Source organism: Pan paniscus, chromosome 13 (assembly GCF_029289425.2).
Source record: "Pan paniscus chromosome 13, NHGRI_mPanPan1-v2.0_pri, whole genome shotgun sequence".
Taxonomy (NCBI): Eukaryota; Metazoa; Chordata; class Mammalia; order Primates; family Hominidae; genus Pan; species Pan paniscus.
Window position 1 is genome coordinate 85,579,287 of NC_073262.2, and position 19,784 is coordinate 85,599,070.

At 34.1% G+C, this 19,784-nt stretch overlaps 1 protein-coding gene across 5 annotated transcripts in view; it reads right to left on the reverse strand.

Annotated features, from left to right (window-relative positions):
• Positions 1-1,079: 1,079 nt before the first annotated feature.
• Positions 1,080-19,784, reverse strand: part of NCKAP1 (NCK associated protein 1) — a 116,857-nt gene continuing 98,152 nt past the window's right edge. For all 5 annotated transcript variants that reach the window (XM_003823525.5, XM_003823526.6, XM_034954614.3 and 2 more), the window contains 8 exons: positions 18,166-18,259; positions 11,401-11,483; positions 10,860-10,940; positions 6,816-6,909; positions 4,863-4,979; positions 4,197-4,306; positions 2,896-2,985; positions 1,080-2,011 (listed from right to left, as the gene is read on the reverse strand). In XM_003823525.5, the coding sequence (XP_003823573.1) occupies positions 1,895-2,011; positions 2,896-2,985; positions 4,197-4,306; positions 4,863-4,979; positions 6,816-6,909; positions 10,860-10,940; positions 11,401-11,483; positions 18,166-18,259 (786 nt within the window). In that variant the 3' untranslated portion in view covers positions 1,080-1,894. The remainder of the gene's footprint in view (positions 2,012-2,895; positions 2,986-4,196; positions 4,307-4,862; positions 4,980-6,815; positions 6,910-10,859; positions 10,941-11,400; positions 11,484-18,165; positions 18,260-19,784) is intronic.

Below are 19,784 nucleotides of genomic sequence, written 5' to 3' on the forward strand. Positions count from 1 at the left end.
CCTTTGCCACGCCTCCTCCCCCGCCTTTGCTGTATGAGAAAAAATTTGGACAAAAACTTCAGGTGACTATGAGGAGCGATTTTTTTCTCAGCCTAGCAGTGGTAGAGAATGCCTTATTTTCATCCTTATGCCCTTTCACATATGATTCCAAAGTGTACATATCCAAATTCCTACTTTACCTCTCCAGAGATCACTGCCAACAAAGTTATTACCTCTCTAAGATCATAGTATTTCAAAACAAACGGCATTAAATCTTAGTTTTGACTGTTCACTGTGTAAATCAGACTATTTCAGGTCTGAACTATGCCATTTTAAAATTTCCCTTTTTAAAAAATCTTTATGGAACAAGTACAGTTTTTCGACAGATAGTGACAACTACTCCCTACTTTAAATATAGGCTGGACAAATCATACACAAAATAACAGCATAATCTCATAGTACTTCAATTTCATTCTACTCTCTATGTTTGAAGAAAGAAAAACATTATAACTGAGTTCACAGCAGCCTTCTTTTATCTTAACACAAGTTACCAGTGTATACATAAGAAGCTGTGAACAGAAGCTCTTTATGATATTCAGATACAAAGCTGCTGAGAAACAGCCTCAACAATGCCAATCAAAGAGCAAAACATCGGGTTAGTTTTCAAACTAAATGAGCTGCTTTGCCCTCCATGCCAACTATTAAGCAATAGGCCCTTTTATGTCTTTCCCATTCATTACTGACTAATGCAGCAGTTCTCAACATTCTCACTAGTCCCATGATCACTCAATTTTTTTTCCCTATTCTTTTAAATAACTCTATTTGGTTACAGATAAAATGAGCAAGTTGACAGCATACAAGTTTTCTTTAAGTTCTTAATTTTTAAGAAGTATTGTGTAATTTTATTTTTTAATTTTGGTATTTTTTTCAATAAAATGTTTTTTAAAACATTTAAACAAATCATATAATAGCTGACCTGGTATCGAATGCTGTACTTAGACATTCCTAAACCATTATTTTTTATATTTCAAACTAAGTTTAAACAAAAACTTTATTATTATTGAACAAATATCCAAGGATCTTAAAGAAATCAATCGAAGTGTGATACAGTCTAGTGTTTATTTTATGTTATGGCAGGTACACTTGAATTTCAAAAATTTAAAACATATATAAAAAGTGGTTAGGGACTAACATTTGTATCAACAGTTGATAAATGTCTAAGATTGTTTATTATACAGGAGGGTACAATGGTAGTGCTAATGCCAACAGGGCACCATGGAAGTTAGTCTAAAAATTATCGCTAGGCTTTATACAAGCAACAACATATGCTGCTGTTCTTAGAATTTTGGGAAATGATCTGCTTCTAATACTAAGCAGTTCTTTAACATTTTTAAATGTTATACAGTGTTATAGTATTTAGTTTGGCAAATGTTTCAAAATAAAGTAGAAATGTATTCATAACATCACAGAAATGCACATCCAATTTTGTTTTCAATAAGAACCATAGGTACAGATCAGAACTCTTCCCTATATGAAATAATTTACACACAGATGAATGCTATAATATCACTATCTAAAATAATCACTAAATACAGTTCTTTTTCAGAAATAAACAAGCAAAGATTTTTTTCATTATCAAATATCAAAAACATGTTGATAATGTATGTTTTTCAAATAAATGATACTTTAAAATTATAGGAATAATCTCAGTGAATTCAGTGAATGTGCAACCTAAATCAACCAAGTATACTGTAGTACAACCATATTAAGAAACCAATGATCAGAAAATACAACCGTATGAAAGAAATTTATAATCCACAAAACTTTTTCAGGTCTTAAGGTAAAATAGTTCCACAGTCTACAGGTAAAACCAAGGCAACAAAAATGCGTGCTTGTCTTGAGTAAGTAGGTAATTTTATGCAGAAGATGTAACACTTTGTTTGTAGACAGCATGGTATGCATTTCTCAGCAAGACATAAGGAAAACAAGATTCCAAAAGATCCATTGTAAGGAATGGAGATTCTTGTACAATCTGTAAAATTCAGAAAATGCATCAAAACAAGTTATTTATAACTTGTTTATAAACAAAAATCATAAGTTATTTATAATGGGAACACTTATTGACAACCAGTAAGGCATAACTTCTATATTGTTCTTATTAGCAATAGACACATATTATTTTCCTTTTACTTAATCTAAAATGTAAATGTGCCACAGTGAATGTATATCAAACTGTTTAAAAAGTGCTACTTTTCAATTAAATTTATTTAATCAACAGGAATATATTGGGCACTTTCATTTTCCTCACTGATATACTAGAAATAAAAGACAACAGAAAAATATTTTTTTTTTGTACCATCAACTCTACCTGGCAATCCAAGACTAAGCTAGGAAGCAAAACCAAACATAAGACTGACTATAATGAAATGGAAAGCTGTACAGTTTCTGCAGGTAAGGAAAATAACTCTAAGTGGGGAAAGAGCCACGTGGTAGAAACAAGCAAGAGCTGGTTCACAGATACTGCAGAGAGGGAAGTGACTAGGCACAGAGAATTACAGAAAATTACGAGAAATGGGCAGAATAGAGTTAGAATGTAGAAAACTCAGAAAACTGGAAGAGAGCTGACACCAATACACTAGAAAAATACAAGGCCTAAGTGTTTTCCAACAGGTTGAAAAACTGTTCATAAAAGAATACCCACAGTTAATGCTAACCTTTGATTGTTATCTTCTGATATTACCGAAATGATAAAATATGAGTGATGTCAGTCTTCTCTGCAAATTTTAGAAAGGTGTGGCTTACATGAAGTGAACAAAAGGGATCAAAAAAAGTATTCAATGACTAAGATGCCAAGAAAAGATTCTCAGGAATGACTGGAACTTTTTTATTGTTAGTAAAAATTAAAATGAGACTTACCATATCTAGCAGTAAATAAACGGATTCTCTATTTCTTGTTGTAGTTTTATCTGTCTCCTGGCCAATTTTCAGTAGACTGGAGGATGCAAGCTTGAAAGTATACATACACATAAAGTGAGTTTGTTAATAAAAGGTTCATCGGTTACTTATTTTAGGTATGTTTCAACTTCCAACACATTTCAATCATTCAGTGCTAAATATAAAATAATGAGCAATTAAATAATAAGATGGGCTTAGATACCCTACATTCAAGCAGTAATTTAGAGAGTAATTAAGGCGCAAAGAGACACTAACATAATAAATGTAATCAAATATTCTTATTGGTCTTTAAAACTGATTTTTTCAGAACAAGTCTGCTTTTTAAAATGATTCAAATTATTTTCTCTTATCCCATCCCATTATATACTGACTATATTTCTTAGTTCCCAAGGAAGAAGACAGTTTCACACTGGATTTGACTTCACAGAAACACTGTAAGATTAAGACATTAAACCCTGAGTGAAGGAATTATTTGCAAATGGAAAGAAACACTTAAAAATTTTAATAGTGTTTTCCTTGAAATAGAAGTTATTTTCTCCTCAAGTTAGTACTATATTTGCATTTGTAATTTAAAAATTATTTTTTAAAAAAGCTGACAGGATTTATAACTGAAAAAGAAGTAAATGTTCTAGAGTTCAGTATGCCATGGTATATCTTTCGTTTAAATAAAATATGGAAAAGGTTATATTAAGAAAGAAAAGAAAGAACTACATTGATAGAGAAACTAAAAACCATGTTTCATGAGGCTACATTTAGCACTCCTCTCTTTTGGTAGTGAGTAGTATTTTTAATGATGAATTTTTCACCATTAATTGTCTTTCTCCAAAGAAATGGAAAAAAGTAAAATATGTCTTTTTAGAGGGAATAGCTTCTCTCTTGGCCTCAATTTTCCTTTGTTTTCTTCTCTTTCAAGCCTAGGAAAATTTCTAGGGCAGTCCAAACATCAGCTTGGGGAAAAAAGGTCATATTGCAGAGCTCTAGAGTTGGGAAAGAGACTTCCGAGTCTAAGGGAAATAACGGACGGCTCCTCGATTTTAATGCCCCACCTTCACCTGTTTCTCCCTCCAAAAAAGAAAATAAACAAATAAAAATAAAAGGAGACTGAAATTCATATACCTGAGAAAATAATCTGAAAACAAAATGCCATTAGAGGACACTAAATAAAATGTAAAAATAAAGAGAATTTATTCTTACATTTTGTGGTTGTGAATTTTAGTTTTCTTTATAAAATGTGATGAATTTAGTTATTTGATTATACATACCGCCAGAAATTCTTTAAGACGGTCTTCAATGCTTCCTTTGTGAATTGTAAACAAAGCTGCAGCAATCTGGTTGATGGCTTTGGCCAAGCAATGTATGTTGTTGCAATGCCCTGAGAAAATGCAAATAGGGTTGTGTAGACCCCAAAATAGCAAATAATACATAGAAGGCAAATCTTTAATGACTTCACAATCTGCATAAATAGTGGCATAATTAAGAGTAGAGTTGGGACATGACCGGACTTGCTCTCCTTTGACTTTCATGAACACTGATGTTTTTAAAACTAGTTTAACAGGAGAGTAACAAACGATCGTGTTTATGTTAAACAGGCAAACACTTCTGAAAACATCTAAAAGAAATCACACATCAGTTTTATAGTAGCTCAGAAATAAAAAGGAAGTGCTTAGCTGCTTTACAACATTTTACCATTCAATCCTTAAAATAATCCTATGAGTTGGATAATCCCTCACCGACCTCTACACACATTCAGGCACACATGAGCTTACTTACACACATTTCATATATCAGGAAACTGCAGTTTAGGAAAAGGGAAACAGACTACCCCATGTTCCACTGCCAGTTAGTGGCAGAACTTAACTCATATTTTATTATAAAATACCAAAACCCATGATTTTTCCATCGCCAAAACAATTTTAAACCACTATTACCTTCTATAGCAGGGCTGTACTGAGACATCACATTACTGGCCAGTGTTGGCAAAGAAACTGCCACAAACACCATGAGAAGGCAGGCAATTTTATACTCTTCTTCTGGACTAATGTTTTCTAAGAGACAAAAATTAAGAATAAAATCAAGGTATTTCTTCAAGATTAGTTAAGATTTGATAATCTAAACTAAACAGATTTTTATTTTAAAAATGGTTTACTTTTTTTTTGAAATAGTAAACTATTTTACTAGCATTCTATAGAATTGGTCACAATTTTGTTATAAAAATATAAAGTAGAAACAGTTTATATTACAATGGACTATTATCAACTACTTAGGCATATTTCAAGGACGTCTGATAAAACAGTAAGGTAAGATTTTATTTTTTTTAATTGCAAGATTATAGAACAAAAAATACAGTTAGGATAACTGCAATCCTACAATTTCCTAATTGAAAACTAATGAGGAATTATTACTTTATGAGACAGTTCTATTTACAATTTAGAAAATTTATCTCATAAATTATTCTGCAAAATCACCAAAAAAAATCTTAATTACTTTTTGAAAGAGATATGGATATAATTTGAAATTTACTATTTAAAAGACAGAAATGTGGAAAGTGGAATGGGTTTTCAACCTCTCTATTTTAGAAGACATAAGAAACTAGTCATGAATAAAAGAAGACAGAAGACAGAAGAAGACAGAAGACACTAGTCATGAATAAAAATACCTAGCATTGCTCTAAAGCTTTCAAGACATAACCCTTTCTAAAACACTTATTGTGATATGCACTCAAATTGTGGGTTATTTAGACTACTAATCACCATTAGATATAATTAAGAATTGAATGTAAGAAAAAAGCTGAAATATGTTTTAAAGATTTGGTTGACTACAAAAAATACAGCTGTAGCAAATCAAGTAATAATTATAATTATCCATGTGACTAAATGTAACATACTGTATGAATGAGGAAACAAAATTGCATTGTTAAATGAAACTGCACTGTTAAATGAAAAAAAAAAAACAAAAACTGATGAACTCAAACACCATGCTGCTGCCTCAAGGGGGCAGAAGGGGCATTTTAGTAGTAGAAAGAGATGAAATGCTATATTTACTTTGTAGACAAATCAAGAAATATCTACAGGATTCTGAGTACTGCATTTCTAACGGCTGGTCTTAAAAATTTCTAAATGTTTTATATAACACTGTACAAACTCTTGATGGTGAATAACTCTAGTACAATAAAAACAGAATACCCTTTTCTAGATCTCAATTTTTTGCTATCTACTGGACCATCTCCCATTAGCATACAAATGCTGTAATCTCCTCCATCTTAAAAAATCCTTCTCTTGACTTTGCTCTTGCCTCCAGCTGCTGAGATTTTATTTCTTTGCTCCCCTTTACAATAGAACTCTTTGAGTTGTCTTCTAGTTATCTCCAAATCCTTTCCTCCTGTTCTCCCTTAATCTCCCTTACTCACTACTCAGCCTTTTGCCCATAAAACCTCACTGACACTGATCTTGTTAGTACCACCAATTAACTCTACATAGCTGACCATTTCCTTTCTATCTTCCTGGAAGCTACTCTTTCCTGGTTTTTCTTCTACTTCATTGGTCCTTTCTTCTCAATTTCTCTAAATTTCTTTTTTGGTGGTTTTTCCTTTTCTCCCTGAGCTCTTAAATCTTAGAATGGCTCAAGGCTCAGACCTGGATCCTCTTCACTGCTGCATCTATATACACTAAATGGCTCAGTAATCTCAACCAATCTTAAGTTCTAGAAGGGTGATGTTTGTGTTTTATGCACTGATATAGTCCAAGTACCAGCAATAATAATAACAAATTTAAAAAGCTGAACACAAAGCTGGCATTTGAATATATGGTTAAATATCATACCTATACCTATGCTGCCCTGGTAACTTTAACTAAGAGTATTAAATATTTACTAATGCATTTTACCCGATTTTTGTGAAGAAAGAGCTACGACCAATGCAGGATCAATCTCACAAGGTAATCCGGCAGCTGATGATAACTCATACACATTCATTGCAACCTGATAAAAACAAAAGAACAGAGCAATAAATAGTCTAACAAATTTCTGAGAAAGCTCACTGTTTATTAGAGTCTGCCTAGAAGAACACCAGAGAATTTCGGAAACTTGGCTGAAGCAGAAACTACAGCAAAACTAAGTATACTGAACAACTGATTCAATGCAGGTTGAATACTGTGAGGTGCTGCTGGTTCTAACTTCCTACTGCTAGGCCAAACAAAACTTGTATACTTTATGTGGCACATTCCAACAGGATAATTCTAAAGTTATCACTTTGCTTGGAAGCATGAATATAAAATATCAAGTCAGAAAAGATGAATAAATGAACAAAGTGAATCAATATTACTAGACCTGTGTTTATCTCCATAGTGGTTTAATGAAAAATTATAGTGGTTCAATGTCTAATCATATCGTATCTATAAATATAGCAAATTACTTATAATAGTTTTTTTAAGGAGTATTCATTTAAAAATCTGATACGGGAATTTCTAATAACGAAAGTAATTTTTCTGTATCACATATAGATTTCAAATATTCAAGGCATTCTGACTGCTCAATAACCTCAGAAGAAAGCTATCTATAACTGGTTACCTCTGATATTGCGACAAAAAACCTTAGTATAAAATATGAAGTAAAATAGTATAGCTTAGAAAAAACTGGGAACATGGCAGGGATTAAGTTCTAGATTAAAATGTTTGTAATCTATTACTCACTTCACACACAAAAATTAACTCAAAATAAATCATAAACCTAAATGTAAGAGCTAAAACTGTAAAACGCTTAGAAAAAAATATAGGCACAAATCATCATGACACTGCATCAGGCAATGGTTTCTTAGACTGACACCAAAAGCACAAACAAACCCCCAAAAACAGATAAAATGGACTTCATTGAAACTAAAAGACATCATCAACCTATAGAATTAGAGAAAAGATTTGCAAATCATGAATCTGTTAATGGACTTGTATCCAAAACATATGAAGAACTCACAAATAGAAAAAGACAACCCAATTTAAAATGTCAAAGGCTTTGAATGGTTATTTCTCCAAAGAAGATATAGAAATAACCAGTAAACATATGAAAACATGTTCAACATAATTTGCCATCAGGAAAATGCAAATATAAACAACGAGATGCCACTTCACACTCACTAGATGGCTATGATTAAGAACACAGACAATTACAAGTATTAGTAAAGATGCAGAAAAAATGAAACCCTCATACAATGCTGGCAGGAATGCAAAATGACACACCCAATTTGAAAACAGTTTAGCAGTTCCTCAAAAGGCTAAACATACAGTTTTCATATGACCCAGCAATTCTCTCCTGGTATATACTCAAGAGAAATAATACACGTTCACACATAAAAACTTGTACACGGATGTTCACAGTAGCAGTGTTTCTAATAGCTAAGAAGTGAAAACAACCCAGATGTCCATCAATTGATGTGAATAAACAAAATGTTGTATACCCATACAATGAAACATTATTCAACAATCATTTAAAAAAGTACTGATATATGCTGTAATATGTATGAATCCTGAAAATATGCCAAGTGAAAGAAGCCAGTATCAGAAGACTACACATGATGATTTATGTAAGTGTCCAAAGTAGGCTAATTTAAACAGAAAGTAGATTAGTCGTTGCCTAGGGATGGGGATGGGGGAGAAGTGGAATGGGGAGTGACTGCTAATGGGTACAAGGCTTCTTTTTGGGGATGATGAAAATGTTCTAAAACTGACTTTAGTGATGGTTGAACAACTCTGTCACTACACTAAAAACCACTGAATTGTGCATTTTAAATGAGTAAATTTTCTGATGGGTGCGTTATAACTCAATAAAGCTGTTTAAAAACATGTTTTTGTTTTTTGTTGGTTTTTTTTTTAAAAGTTAAGTTCTATTGAAAGTTTGCTGGAAACTAAACATGATTATGTCAGGTGAAAAGTGAATGGTTGCTCAGAATATTAATTAGAATTCTTATAATTCTGCACATCAGTGTCTTCTCAAGAACTGATTAGTTTTTGTCTCCTTAACTTTATTTTTCCTGCAGTGTTTCCACTTAGGAAATCATTTTGAGCTATTTGTACATAGTTTTCAATCATAGAATCACAAGACAATCACTGATCTCAAATGTTTATTCTGCACAAAACACTGTAAGAGAAACAACAGCAACACCACCAAAAAAACAAAGTCTGGGTCTTCAAGATATATACCATTTGGTATAAATATAAGTAGAAAAAAATAGAATTATAATACAAGGCAGATTATATTCAACTCCACAGGAGATAAACAAGTTCTCTGATAACACTAAGAAAGAAGAAGTTCTTTATCACTGGAGAATCTAGGAATGGTTCTTAGAAAATGGCAATTGAATCAAGCCTTAAAATACAGGCAGGATTTCAAAACGCAGAAAGAGAAAAGGTTGGTATTTTCAAGTAGAATAAATTAGAAGGTAAAACAGACAGATGTGAGAATGCAACAGACAGATCTAGTTAGCTCACAGAATACCATACAAAAAGAGGGGCAGAGTAAGAAAGAGAGTGAGAGAAGGAAGAAAGAAGTGGCAGAAGATAAGCCTCAAAAAGTTTGAGTGGCACCAAATTTTTTTTTTTTTTTTTTGGAGACGGGAGTTTTGCTCCTGTTGCCCAGGCTGGAGTGCAGTGGCGCAATCTCAGCTCACCACAACCTGCACCTCCTGGGTTCAAGAGATTCTCCTGCCTCACCCTCCTGAGTAGCTGGGATTATAGGCATGCACTGTCACGCCCGGCTAATTTTGTATTTTTAGTAGAGATGGGGTTTCTTCATGTTGGTCGGGCTGGTCTCGAACTCCTGACCTCAGGTGATCCACCCACCTTGCTCAGGTGATCCGCCCACCTCGGCCTCCCAAAGTGCTGGGATTAGAGTCTTGAGCCACCATGCCCAGCCTGAGTGGCACCAATTTTAGAAGAGTCTTGGTGTCATACAAAGGAGTTTAGACATTATTTTTTTCAGTCGGTGTTTTTCAAGATATGTGAAACAGAAACAATCTCTCTAAGAAATGTGTCAGCTTAGAAAACACAAATGTAAACCCCGATATATCACTTACTAGATGTATAACCACTGGTCAATCATTACTAGGATTAGATCAATAGTTGGATTTCATGGCTCAATAGATTTTCAAAACAAAAACTGTAAGCTCACAGAAGGCTGCCAACCTGATGTTTTATATATATATTACATATAATAGAATACTAAAAATCTTTTTAAAATTACAGCCTACAATTACATCCTTTTATAAGAAATGACTTAACATCTATCTTAAACTTATTGAATTTCATTGTATTTAAAACGACTATTATTTCATTGCTTCATCTTTCTTTTTTTTGAGACGGAGTCTCATTCTGTTGCCCAGGCTAGAGTGTAGTGGCAAGGTCTCAGCTCGCTACACGCTCTGCCTCCCAGGTTCACGCCATTCTCCTGTCTCAGCCTCCCGAGTAGCTGGGACTACAGGCACCCGCCACCACGCCCGGCTAATTTTTTTTTTTGTATTTTTAGTAGAGATGGGGTTGCACCGTGTTAGCCAGGATGGTCTCGATCTCCTGACCTCGTGATCTGCCAGCCTCGGCCTCCCAAAGTGCTGGGATTACAGGCGTGAGCCACCGTGCCTGGCCACCTCATCTTTCTTAATTTTCTTTATCACCATGTATAAACAGCTATCCATTTAAGGAAAAAAAATATATTTTTAGTCAATTTTGCATTGCTATAGGTGATCAAAGAAGACTGACTTTCAAAATGCCTAGGTAGTATTTTGGTGCTGAGCTCTCAAAGATTCAATTACAAAGGCAAGCATGCTAACTAACCACTCTAAACTAGAAACTTTACAGTAGTTTAGGATTTATTACATTTTATTGCATATGTAATTTAAATATTTCGCTTTAGAGACTGTAAACCCCAACTATAAATTATATTATTACCTTCATATCAGTTTCCCTTGGAATGTGATCCTTAAAATCTTCAATTGAACTTACAAGAAAAGGAATGTGGTAGGATAAGACCTAGGCAGGATAACAAATAAGAATACAGAATTATTTTTAAATGGCAACCCCTAAATTTACAAAATATTACCAATTGATTAATTTTAGTTTTCATAAAAATTATTTTACTTTATCTACTTTCAGTGATTTTTCAAAAATTTCAAGACATATGAAAATTAAATGGATTCAAAATAATTCAATATTAAAGCCAGTATAGTCAAAATTGAAAATACTCTACTGATAATGAAGATCACTGAAAAAGTAGCGCAATAACCACGCAAGTTATACTCTGCAAGCAGCAGTACCAAAACAAAAAATGAGCTTAAATAACTAATTTTATGTATGTTATTTTCTGTAACTACTAAAACTGGAATTTTAATTATATCATTGCTAAGCATGAATCTGAAACTTAACTTTAAATTTCTGAGAAATTAAAAGGGATTGTTTGGATACCGAGTATATACTTGTAATGGTTTCTTACATCTCTAAGTGCTTCTTGTGCCAATGATCGGAAGGATAAAATTACACCAATTATTGTCATCCTCTTCAAGACACTGTCAACAGCTAAATTCAAGGAAACAGAAGGAGAAGAGAATAAAAAAGTGTGAACTGGATTCTTTCTTAAACTTGGAAAAAATCTAAATTTATTAAAGTAATAAAATTCCCATGATAAAAGGCACAATTAACAGTAATTTGATTACAATAATGATTAAAGAGAGAAAGATGTTGATAGCTGATATTTAAACTGGTTAAACTTTTAAGTAACTATAGTTTCCATCAAATGGAGTATATTGTGCTCTTTCATATGAGTTAGATGGTTCACAAGTAGCTAACTATAAATTATATTTATAATATAACTTTATATAAATTATATTACTACCTTCTGAAACCCTATTTCAGAAAAGGTAGGGGCAGAAAGAAGGGAAGCGAGACTAGATGAGAAAGAAGCTGATCAGAGTTAACAGGAGTTAAATCCTCAAGCAGCCCAGGAACTCAGCAGTGCTAAATTCTTAAATTGTTAAGGTCTTGAGTTAAGAAACAAAAAATGCCTGTTGAGAACACATGCAGTTTTGGCAGGACCAGTCTGCTGAAGCTGAACAGATTTGATCACTTACATAATGGTTAGAGAGCATTATTCTAAAAATTATTAATAGATTTTCCAGGCTGAGCATGGTGTTCACATCTGTAATCCTAGCATTTTAGGAGGCTGAGCCGGGAAGACTGCTTGAGCCCAGGAGTTCACAAGCAGCCTGGGCAACATAGCAAGACCCTGTCTCTACAAAAAATAAAAAAAAATCAGTCGGGTGTGGGGGCATGAGCCTGTGGTCCTAGTACTTGGGAGGCTAAGATGGGAGGATCCTTTGAGTTCAGGAATCAGAGGTTGCAGTGATCATGCCACTGCACATCAGCCTGGGTAAAGGATCAAGACCCCATCTCTAAAACAAAATAAAACTCTGTTAACAAAGTAGGATTGGAAGGGTCAATATGATGGTTCAATACCTTCACATTTTATAAAGACAAAACAAACATTTATTGCATGCCATATACAAAGCCTTACACTGTGTAGTAAAAGAAGAAATATAAACAGAATAATGATCTAGACCTCGAATAGCAGACAATCTAAATGGGCTGTCATGAAAACTAAGAAATATATTTCCATTTATGTAAACTAAAAAAGATATATATACAGACCTATATTTGTATATACATAACAAATTTCTGGAAAGAGATGTATATACTACAGTAACTGTTAAAGTTACTAGTTGAGGAGTAGGAATAGAGAGAAGTGTTTTATTTTTGACTTTCTACCTTCTGTGTAGCTTGTTTAAACTTTGACCATAGCATCTTTTACTAAACCATACAAATAGGCCTAATATAAGCCAAATATGAATTAAAAGTCATGTTAACAAAATGATATAAGGCACAAATTTATTAAAAATTCCATGTGAGCAGGAACTACTCTTAATCTTCTCATCTACCTGTAGCACTCAGCACAGTGTCTGATACCCAGATGACCAGTAGATATTCAATTAAATGGTAATTCAAGATGAGACTAGGTTGGGTGGCTGAGGTGGGTGGATCACTTGAGGTCAGGAGTTCAAGACCAGCCTGGGCAACATGGTGAAACCCCAACTCTACTAAACGTACAAAAATTAGCCAAGCCTGGTGGCACGTGCTTGTAGTCCCAGCTACTCGGGAGACTGAGGCAGGAGAATGGCTTGAACCCAGGAGGCGGAGGCTGCAGTGAGCCGAGATCTCGCCACTGCACTCGAGCCTAGGCAACAGAGCAAGACTGTCTCAAAAAAAAAAAAAAAAAAAAAGATTCACACTAGAAATAACAATAGACAAGATTCAGTGTGATATAGCCATATATTTTCCAAAGTATGTTACCCAGAAATTAATCAAGTTCTCAAAGACTATACCCTACAACCTCATCTTGAATGTGTACAATAATGACACATTAAAAGTTCTAAGATACTTCACAGTAAGAAACACTGCTTAATGTATTGTGTAATGGATTATTTGCCAAACCATTTGACCACTGGCACTTCCCTTCACCCCACATAACGTCCACTAACTTCCCAAGGAACTAACTCTAGAACAGAGGCTATGTGGGTCTTGGACCAGGCAAACAAATAGGTAGTGGGGGACAGAAAGAGAGGTAATGCCACTCAATTATTTCATTAATCCAAATAATAGCTTTTGAAGGTCAGGCTAAGGAGTTTATACTGTATCCTTCAAGCAATGAGGTTGTTGTTCAGGGTTTTCAAAATATAAAGAGTTATACGAAAAGAATTCTATTTAAAAATGACTCTTCCCATTTAAAAAATAATGACCCAAATTAAAAAAAAAATTAATGTAGCATAGGGCCATACAATGTATACCTTTGGACCAAATGTGACACACCAATTTGTAAACTCTCATCTTTAAGACATAGCTACTGCACATGGAATATGAGGAGTGAAAGAATCAGAGAGGATGCCCAAGTTTTCCAGTGTGAGTCAATGGATAGATGGTGAGAGAGGTAACAAAATAGTCAATAAAGAAAACATCAGGTTTTTTCTCCCCACCTACTTATACCTGCCATGGAAGAGATACTTCCCATTCCAGGGATGTTGTGAAAAACCTGTGGGTCATATAGCTGAAAATATTTAACACAATGTTTCTAAACTTTTGTATGATTCCAAATGACCCCGAGGACTTGTTAAAACACAGACTGCTGGGCCTCAGCCCCAGAGATCTGAGTCAGCAGGTCTGAGGTGGGGCCCAATAATTTACATGCTTAACAAATTCCCAGGTGGTGCTGTTACATGTCCCTGGGTTATACTTTGAGAAGCCCCGGTCAAACTAGTACTTGGTATTAAACATCTGGAGATCAACAGAAGAGAGTTAAGGCTGAAGATAAATATTGGATAAGGGAAGAGAAAATTTGGGATAAAATTTTTCCAATAGGATTGCAGAGTAAAAATGGAAGAGTAAGATATCACAAGCTGACACTACATAAAAGATGAACCTGCAAAAACGACGAAGAGTAGAGATAAAAGTATTGGCAAATAAAGAAAATAAAGCTTTAATAAAAAGGAGAATAAAAGAGATAAACACGACAGAGAAATAAACAGAATGAGAGTTGAGGAAAAAGCACCAAATCTTGCAAATGAGTAGTCACCAACAAACTTTCAGAAAGGTTTCAGGAAAGTGGACATATTACAGCACACCAAGAGTGGACAGGTGGGACAATCAAACAGTGCATACAAACTAGTCAAAAAGTTTCAAAGTAAGACAGGTGGTAAGATGAAAAAGAGGCCAGTTTAACGACAGACTTAAAAAGTGTTATTTCACAAGCAGTACTTGGCTTTCAGGGTACAGGAGACTTTCTAGGGATCAGGAAAACTGCTTTGTGGGAATGAATGTAGCAAAAACTCAAGGGTATGACAGCATAAGGGAGAATGCACTAACCGAATTTCATAGTCCAGAATGGATAAAATATGTAAAGCCAGGAATAGGTGATCAGGAAAGCTGAGAGGCATAAAAGTTTCAATGAGCTAGAACAAGGAGTTCAACAGGTGTAAAGGAATGGGAGAGCTAGAAGACATGGCTGTGATCTGAGAGTTGAATTTCAAAGTTCAAGATTTTTACTGGTGGAACAATTTCAGGAAATAATAACATCCAAAGTACTGCTAAAGTAAAGATCTTCAGAGGCAACTTATAGGTTTGTAGATGATGGCAGAAAGGTATGTGAATAGAATGAGTTTTCAAAAGAAAAAATTGCTGTAGGAAAACTAGAAATATTTTTAGTCTGGAATCAGGGAGTCAGTAAAGCGATGAACCTAGTCCCAAGAAACAGAATGTCAGAGAATAAAAAAATATTAAACAGACATAAGGAGATTTTCCCAAGTCACATAGAAGTCTTAAAACTGATAATAAGGCCAGGCATGGTGGCTCACGCCTGTAATCCCAACACTCTAGGAGGTCGAGGAGGATGGATCACTTGAGGTCAGGAGTTCGAGACCAGCCTGGACAACACTGTGAAACCCCATCTTACTAAAAATACAAAAATTAGCCGAGTGTGGTAGTGCATGCCTGTAGTCCTAGTTACTTGGGAGGCTGATGCAGGAGAATTGGTTGAACCAGGAGGTGGAGGTTGCAGTGAGCTGAGACTGTGTCATTACACTTCAGCCTGGGTGCCAGAGCAAGGCTCCATCTCAAAAAATTAAAAAGTAAAAATAGATAAAATAAAATAAAAATAAACTAACAAATTCCAGATTGCCTCCCAATTCAGACCTACTTTTAATAAATCATAATGCTTTATCTTTTAAAAAGAATGTGCTTGTTGACTGTGAAAAACTCCTTCAAAAACACATTGACTTCTGGATATGGACACGGGGAGAAGGAAGCACAAAAGAATAAAAAAAAAGAGAATGTTTTGGAAAACAGTTCAATTGCTGAAAAAATAGTTCTCTCTACTCTCCTAAATGAGTCACTCTCAAGTGAATCGTTTCTTTTTCCAAATTATAGAAAAGATTTAATAAATTCTATTTAAAGACAAATTTGATTTATATGGGTCATTAATATTCAACAATTTAGATTTTGGTTTTGGCCAATTCCAAAATGGCCAATGAGTTAGAGGTAATGAGTCACCACTAATTATTATACACAAAATTCAAGTAAGCAGAATCTTGACAAACGACTATGAATTTTATTTTGAAAACTTGCAAATTCTGTTTGGAATTTTAACAAATTCCATTGTTTCAATTCCACAAATGAGAGTTAAATAAAGTACTGAACACTGCAGCGGATTATTTGCTTCTAATTAGATGGTACAGTCAAAAGATTGTTAGTAGGAAAGTAAATAGGGTTAAGGCCAATGGGGTTGTCAAATGAGTATTTAAAAATGGGAGAAAACATGAAAAAAACAAAACTAATAAGAATAAAGGAGTAGAAAATATAAGTAGCTAGTAAACCAATGTACAATAACAAAAGAAAGATCAGGAGAGTTTTAAAAACTAATTTCCTACTTATTCATACTCCTCCCTATAATGCTACCACGTCTATTTTTTTGTTTTTTAAAGTATCATATAATAAAAATGACCTTTTCTTTTCCTTTTGGTATACAGCTCCATTTTTTTTTCTTTGAAATAGAGTTTTGCTCTTGTCGCCCAGGCTGTAGTGCAATGGTGCTATCTCAGCTGACTGCAACCTCCATCTCCCGGGTTCAAGCAATTCTCCTACCTCAGCCTCCTGAGTAGCTGGGATTATAAGCATGTGCCACCATGCCTGGCTAATTTTTGTATTTTTAGTAGAGACAGGGTTTCAACATGTTGGCCAGGCTGGTCTGGAATTCCTGATCTCAAGTGATCTGCCTGCCTTGGCTCCCAATGTGCTGGGATTACAGGCCTGGGCCACCACACCCAGCCCCAAATGTTATCATGTACAGATCTGTGTTACCACTATGTAACACACAGTGATATGTGTCGTATGACACATATGATAGATTTGTATCACCACTATGGTGAACAGTTTCATCACCCTAAAAATCTCCCTCATTGCTTTCCCTTTATAGTCCTGGCAACCACAGATCTGTCCTATAAGGTAATCTTTAATTTTTATTCAATAAGAATTAAATAAGTTTTACAGGATAAAATAGCCTAATAAAGTGATTCTCTAAAGCATTTAAGAGAAAAATGTCAAATATGAAGTATGTTAAATACATGTATGGCTTTAGTTTTCTTCTGGATTATTTTTTGTTTAGGAACATAAACTTGTTCTCTGGCTTTCTCAAATACAAAGAATATTATATTTGGGATTTCATTTTTTTTTAGTGTTGAGAAGGCTTTTAAATTAACCAAGAAGTATGACTTTAAAATAATTTTTCATTGTAACTTTAACAGTTCAAGTAAAAAAAGCAAAAGAAAATAACATTAGATCAAGTATATCTAAAACAGTTATCTGCTTGAACACACTTTAATACTTAAGATTCACTGTGATTTCACAATATACCTCCCACAAAGAATCAATGTCAAGAAGACATTACAATTTTTTTTAAAGTTGTAGGTTCAGGTTTTCATCAATCTTAGCTAATAATAACAAAAAGAAACAAATTACTGATCACTTAACAACATGGATGAATAAATCTCAAAAACATTATGCTAAGTGAAAGAGGCCAGACACAAATTTAATCTATAGTGACAGAAATAAGATCAGTGGTTGTTTGGCCTGGGGCCAGAGACTGGGGTAGGAGACCAACTACAAAGAGATAGCAAACAATTTTTCAAACTGATGGAACTGTTCTATATCTAGACTGTGGCAATGGTTATATGAATGTATCCATCTGTCAAAATCCAAAATACCGTTTGCTTAAATGGTACATTTTATTGTATGTAACTTATACGTATAAAGTTGATTTTTAGAAAGTTAACAGGCTCAGAAGCGAATCCTTTTAGTCTAAATTAATGTAGATTTACTGTATTAAATTTAATGGGTTCAAAACCAAATTGATACTGGTAATATTCATGAACTAGCGACACATAGTAGACTAAGAGTATGGTTAAGAAAAATTGTGAAACAGATAAGCCACACACACACTTATATGATCCTTTGACTGCAAAAATGTTCTAGTTCTCTTCATAAGCTAAAGAGTACTTTTCATAATTTACTACTTGTATTTATGTTACAAATTTTGAGCCAAAGCTAAATACTGAGTATCAAGATCTTCTTATGTTTATAAAAAGTATCATGAGTTACCCACATGATAATCTTTTAAAGAGTGCAGCCATCTGGTCTGGTTTGTCAAAGCTGGTCCTCATTTGTGTTAACACATCAACATTCTCCACCACAAGTTTCTAAAAAAAAGAAAGATCCTAGGTCAGGCACAGACCTCTTTGTGTTAATGAGATAAGAGCATGCTTGGAAATTACAATCTGGCAAGTAGGAAACACAATTCATGAAATCCAGACGCTCTATGCTACATATATTTTTTTGTTGTTTCAATAAAAGCATCTGAAAATTATTTATATAAGCTTAGTGTTTCCCTTCAGTTTACAAATTCAAGAAGGAAGGAGTTCAGGAAAAGCAACAAAGGTAAGTAGTAGGATAAAGAATCATCTTATGCTTACTTAGACGCTGAACGGCATCAATAATAAAAAGTAGACACTAAAATGGACATAGCAACAAATTCCAACTGAAACAAAAGAACTTGCTAAAGTTAAACCTGGCCAAAGGCAGGCTAGAGTATGCCTGTAGACAATGAGTATTACTGGATACATACAAGTAGAGGGAGAATGACTTGTTATGGTATGGTACCACTTGATGGGGATTATATAATAGTAATGTTTCCCAACAAAAATTATAAAATGGAAGTATAAACTATCTACTCCTCTTTCACAGACCACTGAGAAAAGGGAAGAGAAAAGAAGGAAGAGATATAAATAAGGGAAGGGTGTGAAGGATAACTATTCAAGAAAAGTATAACTCATTGAAGAATGCTCTCCTCAAAAGAAACATTACAAAGTAATTTAAAAATTATAACACAAATGTAATTAATTTCATTCTGTCAGAGATAAGCCTAGACAACAATAAACCGAGTTTCTAAAACAACGAAGAGAGAAGTGAGAGAGACATTCTGCTCTTTGTTGCAGTTACCTGTGCGGTCTGCTTTCACCACTAAGTTCACCACTATCACACTTCCCAGTTCTTTCACAGTGTAAGTGAAGTTTATAATTTAATTTCTGATCTCTATATCTCTACAAAGTTCTTGTAAATCAGAATTTTCTTTACTTTTGTTCTCTATAATGGTTCTCAGCCCTTGTACACATCACAATCACCTGTGGTGCTCTTTCCAAATACACATATCCATGCTTCATTCTTGGTTATTTCAATTCAGCAGACCTGGTTGGGAAGGTGCAGCAAGCATATAAAGTGCCATGGTGTTTTTTACAAACGAAAGGTTGATAACATCTGATTTAAGGGAAAAAACTACACAGAAAATCCATAAAAATACTTTTTTTGAAAACATTAGTATAAGTTTTGTTTAGGTTGCTTGATGTTATTACTTCAGATTGTTTCTTATTATGCTGCTAATCAGAAGTTAAGCTCTAGTCACATTTATTTGCTGAATTTAACTTCTATGGTCTCTGATTAGGCTGCCTGCTCTCTCTGGGCCAAAACAAAACTCTCCAAACCTAAAACTGGATTCAATACACACTCAAACTCTATGCCCAAGCCTGATAGTGACCATGCACTTTAAACATAGTATCACATATCAGTGAATCAACACCATCGAATTTAAAATGCACCTTATTCTATGTGTCACTAAAAGGAAAAAAAAAAAAAACAACTACTAACAGTATAAGATACATACCATTTCAG